This window comes from Mugil cephalus, chromosome 12 (genome assembly GCF_022458985.1).
Source record: "Mugil cephalus isolate CIBA_MC_2020 chromosome 12, CIBA_Mcephalus_1.1, whole genome shotgun sequence".
Classification (NCBI taxonomy): Eukaryota; Metazoa; Chordata; class Actinopteri; order Mugiliformes; family Mugilidae; genus Mugil; species Mugil cephalus.
In genome coordinates, this window is record NC_061781.1 from 8,860,058 (window position 1) to 8,872,988 (window position 12,931).

The 12,931-nt window shown below is 43.1% G+C and overlaps 1 protein-coding gene across 17 annotated transcripts in view; it reads right to left on the minus strand.

Annotated features, from left to right (window-relative positions):
- stxbp5l (syntaxin binding protein 5L) overlaps nucleotides 1–5,461 on the minus strand; it is a 121,997-nt gene extending 116,536 nt beyond the window's left edge. For all 17 annotated transcript variants that reach the window (XM_047600583.1, XM_047600581.1, XM_047600579.1 and 14 more), the window contains exon 1: nucleotides 4,408–5,461. In XM_047600583.1, the coding sequence (XP_047456539.1) occupies nucleotides 4,408–4,575 (168 nt within the window). In that variant the 5' untranslated portion in view covers nucleotides 4,576–5,461. The remainder of the gene's footprint in view (nucleotides 1–4,407) is intronic.
- Between the last annotated feature and the right edge of the window lie 7,470 nt (nucleotides 5,462–12,931).

Sequence of the window (12,931 nt, forward strand, 5' to 3'; positions counted from 1 at the left end):
CCACGTTGCACCTAAATCACTGCCCCGTGTTGTGAAGTGTCTGGTGCCACTGGTACTCATGAACATACAGCGAGGGCAAGCTAGAACCTATCCTACATTACAACGCGGCGATACGTTCAAGCACGCTCTTTGCTGTGAGAATAGGTTATATTTATCCCGTCAGCCTACACACATCTGAGACTGAAAGTATACTGAGAAATTCCAGTTGACAGGGTTCGAGTCATGTACTCTTCATGGTGACAGGGACTCCATGAATATGGAAACCATCACTTTTCACTTGATAAAAGTCTCTGGTCAGTAGTCCACTTTAGAGACGTTATGGGGTAAAATAAGAGACATATGAAATATGAATGAGGTCATTCGGGGCAGGGACTTCACAGAATTCAAATGACGGCAGCCTGGTGATTCAAATGTGCGCATTAGTCGGCGATATTAGTATTTTAAAAAGATTCTGCTTGTACAAATGATATGTTTTACACTACACTGTGTCATAGATGATTGTGATTGCTTGGCTCGTGCTGCGCTGTATTTTGGAGACAAGCTGTGAATACAAAATAATCTCATGCTTCAAGTTAAGAGCCCAGAAATAACAGAAAAGTCCAAAAAGCGCAGCTATTTTAATCAGCGTTTTAAAAACAAATCCTCCCAGTGACCCGAAGAAAAAAATACCTCACCCCAACTCTTTTACCTGTGGAAAACCCGGAATTATCTCAGGCATGCATTCATGTAATTGCAGCTCTTTGGTTTCCTGCAGAAGGTTTGAAAAAGCATTCATATTACAAACTGCCCCTGCCATCTCATTCCATAACGGCTGTCCTCGTTTGACATCTGGAGCTAGTGCAGGACGGGACGACGGCGAACTGAACTGATGAACGCTGGACCGACCAATCTGAGATGGGGCGTGAAGGGATGCACCTGGTGAGCGACAGTGTTGACACACAGGGCGCGTGGCGCTGAAATGAGGCCTCTCTGTTGTTAAGCACGTCAAGCAAACACACACACGCATCATTACACCACCGGCAGCGACAGCTTGTGACACTCACACAGCACAGAATGGATTCTCAATCCAAGCTGGTTACGCCAAATCCTGGCCCTGTCATCAGCATGTGGAAGCGCAGATCAAGATGTGTTCGGATTGGGGAGTGTGCTTCTGCCATTTACTCATTCAGCTCTCACTTTTATTTCCCCGCTGTAGCTTTGTCTTTGTGTTCCGTTCACCCACTGTGGTCTTTTTTGGATAAGCACACCTACTTTAAGCCCAGCTTTTTTATATTTAACCTTGTGCAGAAAACATTTGCTCCAAGCTGTTAATTGCATACTTGCTCCCTGGCAGCATAAACATGTCCGGTCATTCCCTCTGACCTCTCTCCCTGAAAAAAAAAATGCTTTCGCCTACATTATTCCTATTGACATTTGGCCATTTTGACCCAATTGGCAGGTCCTTAACAAAGTTCACAAGCGTGCCTTTCGTAAGCCAATGAAAAGGGCATGTTCTTATTTATCCTGACCATGTTTTGGTTGATCTACTGTAGTTTCAGCCAGAGGGAAAGTTCTCTTTCAATTATATATTTTTTAGATGACTTATCCATTATTTATCTTCATTTGAAATGAATGTTTGAAGATTTTTTGACTCTTCTTTTTGGGTTAGCAAAAGAACACAACTTTACACTAGTTTTAAGCTAACGCAACACTTACAGGTTAAAAATTTGCCCATTTGCAATGTGTCAGTTTGTAGCTCTATTTGCTGTTTTCTAATCTATAAGAGAACTAATGTCTGTTAATGTCCTTTGGGAAAAAGCTATAAACTCTCCATAACATCTAACCCATTAATACACAGTTTGCCAGCACTGTACATAAAATGGCAATGACAGTGCTGGTCAGGGGGTTAATGTTGGGTCACAATACTTCTTGCGGTTCCTTTTGAAGTAAAATGTTTCACCATTCATATAAATACCTTCCTCCTGTAATTTTCAGCCCGGTTAATTCAGCTACCACTCAACATAATGCAGAGCACTTTCACCGTGTTTCAGTGTACCTTTCATTTCCACTTCCACATTTCCCTGCCTCGAAATGAACTCATTTTGCTCTTAACTGGAAAGAAATCAATCTATAGATTCAACAAGCCTCGCAGCCACTTGTTTGGCTCACATTTCCTTCTTTTACTCCCTCCGCCCGAGTGAGATTTCACCAAAGCCTTGAGTCAGCGCCTCGGCTTTAAACGCTCCGCGGCAGCTCCCTGCGTGAACTGTAAACACATAAAAAGTGCTGTATAATAGAAACCGAGCCGTCGCGTCTTCCCACACTGCACGGCGAGGACAGAAGTCATGACTAACTTTGAGAAGTTAGCCAATACCTCCCACACATCTTGCGCTAGCTCGCCGAATTACATCCCCACCAGCACGCCCAGGTCTGTTCTAAAAATACTCGGGGCCGGTGAATGGACACGGTGACTTCAGATGACCGCCATGTCTCTCTGTTTATTCTAAATGCTTCTCTGTGTTTACTGAATGGTTGCAGGACATGTTTGGATGCCGTGTGTTTGGTTTGCAATCAGGTGACGCTGCTGTTTATCTAAAGACGGAATTCCGTAATATCCCTGCTCAGTCAAATGAAAAACGCTGTTTCTGCTGCATACATCCTGGTCATGTGTTCTAGCTCAGTGGATAGAGATAAAGGTCGCTCATAACCACCATGGTTCTTGCAGTCTGCGTGTGTCTGAATCAAACACTCTGCCCACCATAACATGAGACAGCAAAATCCTCGTTAGATGGTGACAGAGACAGTAACAAGGAAATTTTTTTTTTCATTTTCTTTCACATAAGTTTTAACACGTCTTTAAGTGGCCGTCTGAGATATATACTGATGTTAAACACCTTGTCACGGATGATAAGGGTGGAAACAGGCCCGTAACTGTATGAAAAGATGATCAACATGCCCATTATGTCATCACATTTGTGATGATATAATGAAGCAACACAACTTCTCCTTCCCACCTGGAGCCAAGTCTGCACTGGGAAAATAAATTGACAGATGTAACCGGGTGCAGCTCCTCCACTCCACCTCCCTCTTTGGCTTTCGAGCTCGCTCCCTTTCATACACACACACATACACACGTACAGACATCCAACCTGCACCTGCAAGCTAAAGAAAAAAATAAAAACTGAAATGTGATGGTCGTGGAAGGGAGGGCTTTTCTCCTAAGAAGTTCAGTCAATACAGCCACACATTAAGCCGCTTGATGAGGAGGAGGAGGAGGAGGAGGAGTGGCTTCTTGCACGGGACCATGCTGTTCTTTTCTAGCAATTTCTCCTGCCTGCTATAGGGTGCTCTGCAGCATCCTTGTGAATCAACATCCCTCCCTCGGTCTCCTCCATCCCACCCCCGCCAGCACAAGCCTTACTCTGCCCAATAATAATACACCACCTCAAAACAACCCCATTTCTCTTGGCTCCTCAATAAATTATTCACAGCCACAGCCAGAATTTATCCACGCTTCTTTTAGGGTGAGGAATAATCGCTGCAGTCAGCTCCAAAATGCATCCGGGTAAAAAAAATTAATAAAATAAGAGGGGAGGGGGGCAATGGGCAGCAGATTGAGCTATAAATACACCCCATTCAACACCCCTCCCTCATTCTTTCCCCCCTTCCCAGGGAAAGGCGCATCAGCTAGGACAGTAGGTACTGCGGGTCCCTCCGCTGGCTTGATGTGCACTTTTCTTTTTTTATGCAAGGGAGGGACACCGGTTATGTCATTGCTCCTACACCATTCGTGTCTGCTACTGCTGCTGCTATTCACTGACTTCCTTTGGACCCTTTGTGGCACGTGTAGGAGCTTCTGCAGCCTATAGCCTATAGAGCATGCTAGTGGCGGGGCGCATACACTGTAGCCATGCTGCACACACTGATGGGGGCTAGAGTGCACCCAAAACTGTGCGCAAACACACACTGAGTGCCAGCTTCACCAGCTGTGCACGCATGTCAGATATTTATACTGATAGGAAGCGGGTGACTATAAAAATGACCGCAAATATGGTTAGATTTCAAGGTTCTTACACAAAGGGGAAAAGATGAGACGTGGAGCTTTAGTCTTTTGGGAGCTTTGGACGCTTTCCTTTCCTCTGCGGTTTTGGGTAAATTAAATCTGAGACGAGCTGCCCGTGGTGATGAACTTTCAACAAAGAGAGCGCCAGGATCACCCAATCAGCTGCTGAACTCGCAACAAATTCAACTTCTACGACCCCGTTCGGCGCCATTAAAGCTTATACGCACACGTAGACGCGTAAAAATAATAATAATAAAAAAAAAAGAGCTTCGTGTGTTAGGTCATGTTGTTGAGTATGGATTGTTTACCTAACCTCCAACTCTAGTTACAAGACTGAGGCTAAACACTGCTCTCCAATAACCCACCTTACACAGCTGAAAGTTTTCCGACACTAGCGTCTCTTGGACGTCGATTTCCCTGGGAGTTGGCGCCGCGGTCGGAGTCCCGGCCGCGCTGCCGCACGATGGGGAGCCAATAGTCACTCCCGGAGAGGAGGTGGTCAAGCCATCCAACACCTTCCGAAACTTCTTCATGTCTATGCTTCTTTTGGTACGTCTTTGGGTAAGAGAGGAAGAAAACAACTCGTCTTTGGTTCTCCAGTATCCACTCCGGTGCGAGATCCCAACTCCTTTAGGCAGCTACAGAAAATAAAACGTCTCTTCCTGCAGCAGTAGCAGGGTAAACAAAAAAACAAACAAACAAACAAAACAAAACAAAAAAACAAGCCTGTGTCCCTTTAGGTGCAGTTTAAAAAGTCACGGAGGCACCTCATCTTGCTCTCTGGCTGTTGGCCACATAAATCGAGCGCGCCTGATCCACTCTGGATCTGAGGATTCAAGCCAACGTTGCAGATGCAAGGTCTCCCGTCTCGTATCAGAGTATGAAGCGACTACCACTCAACTTCATCTTCCTCCTGCATCCTAAAGTCACATCCACTCCCGAGGAAAATCCCACGCCTCAGCATAGTCATTGGAAGGCGCAGCTAGACAAACATATGAGACACAAGTGGAAAGATTATTCAAAAAGAAAGGGAAAAGAGAAACAAAAAAACTTGGAGCAGGTCATCCACTCCCCCCGCCCCCCCGCGACAAAAACACTTTCAGCACGCTGTGGTTGCCAGTGACAGGAAGAGAATGGGGGAGCCAACGGACAGAAGACGCAGAGGCAATGCAGTTAAACGAGGTTGGGCTCCTCAGTCAGGCCACAACACGAAACAAGTCAACCACCGAGGAGAAGGAAGGAGGAGGAAGAAAAAGAGGAAGGAGGGAGGAAGATGATGTGTGTTCGCGGTGTGAACTCGGGGTTAATCTTTGGATCGATGTGAGTCGGTTTTTATATCATCCAGCTGCGTTTGCGCGTCGCTTTCCTGCAGTCCAAAGACAGGAGCTGTCCGCGGTGCTGAAAAACCATCACCAGCCAGCCCCGCCCCGTCCGCCCCCCACCCACTTCTCTCTCTCTCTCTCTCTCTCTCTCTCTCTCTCTCTCTCCCCTCCCACCATCCTCTCTTCAGTGATTGGATACACAGCTCCAGGTCGGAGAAACTGAAACAATGAAGAAAAATAAACAACATCATTCATTCTCCTATAGCCTGTACGAAGCAAATCGTTCAAAACAAAACTGTTCGAGATTTGAAAAGGCAGCACAGCAAATGTGGTGTGTTGTGGATGGCTAAAGCTTTTCCCCGAGTCCTGTGCTGTGGTTTACGTTAACTGGCTCCATTTGCACCGGCTAATTCCAGTTCACTCAGAGGTCTCCATCAACAAGAGAAAGTCATTTAGGTGGAATTTCCTGCATTAAATATTTTATTTTGAAATTGCAAGGCATTGCATTGCCAGGCTCTCTGAACTTATCTCAGCTGTTAACCCTTCAGTAGAAGACGGTTACGTGGTTTAGTCTAAAACCTCTTCAACTTTAAGAGTCTTGGAAGGAATTTATAGAGCCACACCCAGTATTTGTTAAAGCACACAGCCTTGTTTACATTTTAGAATTACATTTTTTGTGTTTTCGAGTGAGGGTTTTAAAAGATATTACAATGGATTTATTGCCATAAAAGTAAAGATCTCCGCTGATATAAACTCACTTGCTAGTTCATTTGGTACAATAGCGAAAGCCATTCTAATCTAACAGCACTAAATCTTGGCTTCATTAATGTCATGTTATTCAGCAATGATTTAAAATAACAGAGAGAGATGTTGGTTCAACTGTATTTTAATTTTGTAGTGCTGTTGAATTATATCGTGTTGTACTGACAATTCTGACAACTCCAGGTGTTTAGTGATTGATTCAATCCAGTTTAACAGCATAAAAACAACATCCTCCAAACTGTTCATATAGTTGAATCAACACTTTCAGACACTGTTTCAGCATAAACTGAACATTATAACAATCATGAAGCTAAGGTAATTAGGTAATTGTACCTAACACCAGTGGGTGTATAGGGGTTTGTTAGAACACAGGTCAACTCAACAACAGGTCCTTGAATGTTTGAGTGAACTTGATGAAAATATGCAAAAAAAAAAAAAAAAAAAAGTCAAAATTCATTCACAATGAAAATAACTGGAAGGCAATAAGCAGTTTCACACCAAGCACTGATACAATCGAGGTTTTACTGGATGTGTGGTTCCTGTGTGATCTCACTGATTTGAGTCATGTGCTACATTTCTATGTCAGACACTTTTAAAACATGCAAAACCTGGTTTCAGTCCATTAACCACCACATTACCACAACCCATTTCAAAGAGCCCTAGATTGACTTCCTACCTTCCAGGCAGTTGCTGGTTTCCCTTCATTTCAAATGAAGATCACCAAGACAAGATGTCCGTCCTGTGAGGTTCTCCGTTTCATTTAAGGCTTGTTGTTTTTTCCTCACTTATTGTTTGATCATCATGCCATGATTGACTGCATACTGTGCCCACCTCCATGACTAATAAGCCTGGAGAGATTTTTGCGCAGTGAAAGAAAAAAAAAAGAGGGAAGTAGTCTAAGAATTTGAAACACAACATCATACTGTACTTACCTCACTTGACTGTTCAAGACGAGTGATGTTGCATAATCACTTACATCACCAGCCTTTACCCTCTGGCGATACGTGATGCTATGGAGCCAGAGCGCAGCACACACGGTTGTTCTGCCCTACTCTCCAATCTAAGGCGAGATGATGAAAAGACTACGCTTTGTGCTTTATGTCACCGCCGCTTTCCAGAAGTCACTGCACTACACTGCGTCCAGACTATAAACATATACTTCAAATCAATGCTTAAAAGTTGAGGATGTGGATGATGTATGTGCAACACATCGGATATGATTAACCTTCAACCTTTCCGCTCAAACAGCAAACTGAGTAGCTTCTTCAGTCTCAATCAACTGAACAGTTTGACACAAAGCAGTTTTCAGACTCTTAAGATGTTTCGCTCAGTGCTAAACTAATAGCATTTCAACACGCTGATCCGTGCACGCAGAGGGAAGCGAATAATCAGTTATTATTAGTCCAAATTAAACCCGTGACTCATTCTGATTTAAAATGTTAACAATTGAATAGTGTATGTTAAAAAAAAAGACTGTATCTAGGGTGTTTGCTGCTCCCTAGCATATTAAGAATTGTGTTGCATTAAATGGAAAATCATTTCAAGAAGGAAATAACAAGTGGAAGTACTGAATGAACGTTTACCGTGAAAAATATGAGCATGCAAAGTATTCCGGCAGTTAGACGGGGGCACCATGGAGCCGAGTCCCAGATGATGAAGGAGGATAGGGACAGAGACCCAATGGTTGTGGTGAGGAGTAGATGAAGCTAACATGTGGACAAAGTAGTCCTCTGAAGAAGACTCCTGGGACGACCAGGAAGAAGGAGGAGGGCTGCACAATGGCCTGAAAGCGGAGTGACAGGTTTACAATGGATTTTGATAATGGAGACTGGGAATTTATGAGAGAAAAGCATGCGAACGGATCATGGAACCGGAGTGGTGACATGGAAATTAATAAGGAAGTGATTGTGAGAGAGTGGCAAAGCAGAAGAGATGGAGCTGCAGTAATAGCCCTCAATCACCTCAGGGGAAGAGAAACAGAGCATGAGGGGACAAATCTTCCTCACTGAGCTTTCATCTTTATTTGTATGGCACTTCAGTGGTTTCATCAATATTAATTGAAAATAATCAACCAGTAATCAATCACGGTATATAACTGAGATCTATAGTGCATTGCAAATGCATGCTAACAGACCTGCTAAACGTCAACTAGTTAACACGGACAAATCATCTCTCTAAGCACAGAGCAAAAAGCCTGAATAAGAACTTTCACCACTATTGTTTGCATCACAGTCTTTACCATCCCAACTGCAACTGAGACATTTCTGCATGAAAAACAAAACAAACCAGAAATAGAAAAGCTATTCCGCATAACTTATTTGTGTTTTGTCATTTGCCGCGTAACTTAATTTGTGGATCTTACAGTCAGCTCAATTCAGAGAGGGAATAAGCCGCAAACACTAGATATTAAAGGCATCAGTTATTGGATCGCCAGGAATGACTACTTCATCGTTACAGGTTTAAAAACATAATCTAGTCTAAACTGAAACAGTGTTTAAAGGACCCGCTTCAATGGCTGTGCCTCTCGTGTCATTTCCTGACTGGTATCGGGCTCGCATTTAAAACGTCCTGTTTGGTTACACGCTCCAGTCGCGCCTATAAAAGGGCCCATACAATAACACAGACGCACCAGCATATTAGGATTATTTGTTCCTCGACACACAAGTGCTCGTCCTCAGGGGGCTTTTCACATGCAATGTTCAGATCTGTCCACTTAATGCCCCACCAAGCTGCCCTCCAAAGCAGTCCCATCATCGCCGCTTAATGTTCTGCGTTGAAGCGATACAAAGAGATGGAGGAAGCGTTGGCGTCTCTGTGTGTGTGCAGCACGACTGTTTACTGCACCGCGGGCGTGGGCGAACAGACTCCAGCGCGGAAAGTGATATTCTCAAACGTGCATCCACACACGGCTTTGTTTTGGATGGCACATGGTAATTAGGCCGCCCGCTAATTTATGGACACAGATAATTCGCGGCCGTCACTGCAGACTGAAAAGTGAGAGGGGGAGCACGGGGGATTACTGAAGGTTGCTGATGCAGGGGTTTGGTGGAAACGTCAGTTGCTGCGTTGCCGGCGCCTCTGCTCGGCTGCAGAATGTCCCGGCGCGGCCCTCCCGGTTCTTCGCTTTTGCAACAAGGCACGTGGCTCCTATCAAGAAGCATCTGAGGATGCTTTAAAGGTCGTTATCATAATTATAACTCACTACTGATTGAGGAAAAATGTCAAGTTAGAACAATGGTCCCGCGCTTGACCTCTGCGTTATGGGAATGCTGCCACTGCTGGCTTCATCTCAGAGATGATTTGTAGAGGTTGATTAAAACTGAAGAGCAAACGCAATTAAAAGTCCATCCGCATCATTTCAGCTCAAACGGAATTTGGGCGTGCGCACACAAACACAACAAAGCCAAGTATGGTGTAATGGCTATTGATTAAGGCTGTAGTTGCCGGGCGATTGCGCTGTATGAGTCAGGGCTGCTTATTAAAAAGAGTGCCGTCAAACTACTTGCACAGAACATGTGAAGCGACTGCTCATTAAATGCCTCAACATCTGAATGGATTTGTCAGGAGGTTTGGCTGCGAAATTCAGGAACACCTGAAGGAATTACAGACAACAGCCTAGGGTGACGCCATGAATTTTCATCTGGCATCCCCGTCTAAAATGAAACGTGACCAGTGCTTTGGTTCATCGTCGAATGCCTGCAGTGATATTCCGGATATGATTTAAGATTCAAGACGTGTTCATTGTCACTTTCCAAATACACCAGTCAGGTAACACATTATGGCTTCCTCCAAATATTCTGTAGGTCTTCTTTGTGCCTCCATCCAATGCAGATCCAGTGAATTTGGAGGCTGTTTTTCATGTTTTTAGAGTTTCTTTTGTATGCGTGTGTCTGTGTCAGGCTGCACCCTGATGCCATCAAGGAGTTTAAGTGCACAATATTTTAAATTTAAATGTTTTAATGTTTTAATTTATTTACATTTAAGCTGTTAGTAGAACTTATGTTCTGTTCCTTAGCTGTGTGATGGTTGCACATGTTATGCAGACGCATTTCGTGCAAATCCGTAAAACTTGGCAGTTACACCGAGTCCGGCTTCGTGTTGAGCTCTTCGGCGAAAACCTGTATTGGAGATGAAATCATAAAACTCGAGTCTCTCAGTGCGTTTGACTCAGCGCCTGCAGCAGAGCTCATAGCGCAGACAAGACACAAAGCATTGACAGGGGCTAATGAGCAAAGAACACACAAAGTGTAGGTGTGTTTAACACTCCTTATCTGCTGGAGGACACACTGTTCACTTCTTTCAGTCGCCTGTCAAGCTCCGAGACATGGACTCTCAACGAACATAAGAATATTACAGAACGTAAGACACATGCCTCTTCATAGGCTTAGACTTATATGACGCCTACATATATATTAAAACCTGGTTTGCATTGGCATTGTGTACATACTGTGCTCAGGTCAAACCAGTCTTGTAACAGAAGGCTAGAAGGCATCAGCCAATAAGCAAAGCTTAAACATGTCATTCCCTCACTTGGAAGAACAAATAAAGAGCCAAACAGTCTCTTTAGAGAGCAAACATTTGAAATGGAAATGGGACGTAGCACTGATATCATAAAATATTGATAACATCCTACCGAGACCAGTGCAGCTTTCCCATTCATTTTATTTCAACAGTCAGGACCTAAAAGTCCTCTTGTACTCACAAACCTTAACGGCATCAAAATACCATACGTGAATAATTTTACCGAGCATCATGTAGTGCTCATGAATGACCCGTCAATCACACTGACAGTGAGTGTGTTCCACCTCTGGTGTTTTAAATTTTTGATGGCGGGCAGAGCTGACCTTTTGCTTACATTTGGATCACACATCAGGGCTTTAGATTATTGATGTCTCAACCTGTGGGCAGCCTTTTTTATTATTGTTTGGATGGTGCTAATATAGTGTTGGACAGTTTGACATTTTTATTTATCACGTTGTGAGATGTTACTGCAGCATTAGCTTCAGATAATTACTGTACAGGTTAATAAAAATCAATCAATCAAATATTATTTTCAGTATATAGTAAGATATTAGCAGTTGAAGTGCTGAACATAATATCAGAGTTCAGGGATCAAAGTGGTTTGAGATGCAGACTGAACCTTCCATATTCTGTATAACTTTGGTTTTGACTAAACTCTTTTTTTAAAGAATGATTTAGAAAACTCATGGAACAAGCAAGTCTTGTTTTATCGAACTAGTGTAGTTTAATTGCCACCACTGGGTGTAGTTCTGACCAAATCAAAGTGTATCAAAGAAGAAGCAAAAATAAATCCACAGTTGAAGTAAATGTAAAATAATAATAATAATAAATAAAAAATAAGGGAAGGAAAAGTAGAAGTAACTGAAATCCTCCAAGGATTCTCAATAAAAATGAAATCACGCACGAAACAAAACACGAACTGAGACGGGAAAGAAATTCAAAAATTGTCCATTGACTGGAGAAGGCAGGCGTGAGGTGGAAGCTTATTTGAATCACACTCATGTGGGAAGCCCTTTCAATGCAGAATCCCATTTCTTATCTAAGTAAAAACCTTGTCAGCTTCCTGTTTAGGGCGTGCTGTGTGGACCGCCTATACTGTAAATGAAACCAGGGGGATTTCTGTAAAAAGAACGAAAAGATTCAGTGTGTGTTCATTTCAACTAGGTGAGCACACACTCGTTCAGATACGTTCCCGCTTTAATATTTTTATAATTGCCTCCATGCACCCCACGGACGCTCCTCGGTGCCCCCCGCCAATCTATTGAGTTACTTGTGCCCAATTAATTCCTGCTGAGTGATGTGATAAAAGTGCAGAGGAGCAGAGTTCAAAAGCAAAGTGAAGCCACAAAAAAAAAAAAAAAAAGTTGTTTTATTTTTTTTAATCAGTTTCCAATTAGGAATTCATTCCTGACCACTGGTAATTCAGTCAAGGGAGAGGAAGTGAAGGTCTGTGGGTGGAGCTGATCCTTCAGGGATTATTCATTTCCATATAAATGAGCTGGCAAAAGTGCGCCTGATTTTCGAGATCCATTATTGACCAAAAGACGAAGATGAGCAATGACCACTTTTTTTTTTTTTTAACTCTAGCGTTGAGAAGTGTTTTTTTTTTTTATTATTTCAAAGCTGATAAAAACCCTGTTTGATATTTCTTTTACACGAGATGCAGAGTGAAGACGACCTCTTTCAAATAACACGCCAGTGTGGAGCAGTTATTCACACGCCTCAAGAAAACGGAAACCTTTCCTGGGAGAGACTGCGAGGGTCATCACGAGTCCAAGGACCCAGTGGCATTTCCTTGTTCTGGTGAGCCACTTAAATGGGCGTCACTGTTTGAAAAGAAAGATGCTTTCTCATTTCCTGAACATCATGCCTAGTCAGGATATTTGCTTGTATTAAAGGCCCAGTGTGTATCAAAATATATTAGTGGAAATGCAATCTAACATCACTAATTATGTTTATGGGCTTTTGTTATCTCAGAACGAGATTCACTTGTGCGTTGGGGTAAGAGTTGCTCCTCATCTACTGAGTCTCTACAATAGCTTAGAAAGGACAAACCACACTCCAGCTCTTCACAGCAGTGTGAGAGAATATGCCATTGATTGCCATCCTCAACCTCACCACAGTCTTCTGGTAAACACTAAACACTAGAGCTTTAAAGTGGCACATTGAAAATTTTAATTTTAATACATGTGTATTAAATCACTGTCTAATGTTGAATGATTTAACACATTGGTAATTGAGAAAATGGCAGCACGATGCAGCCTGACACAGACACAAAAACACT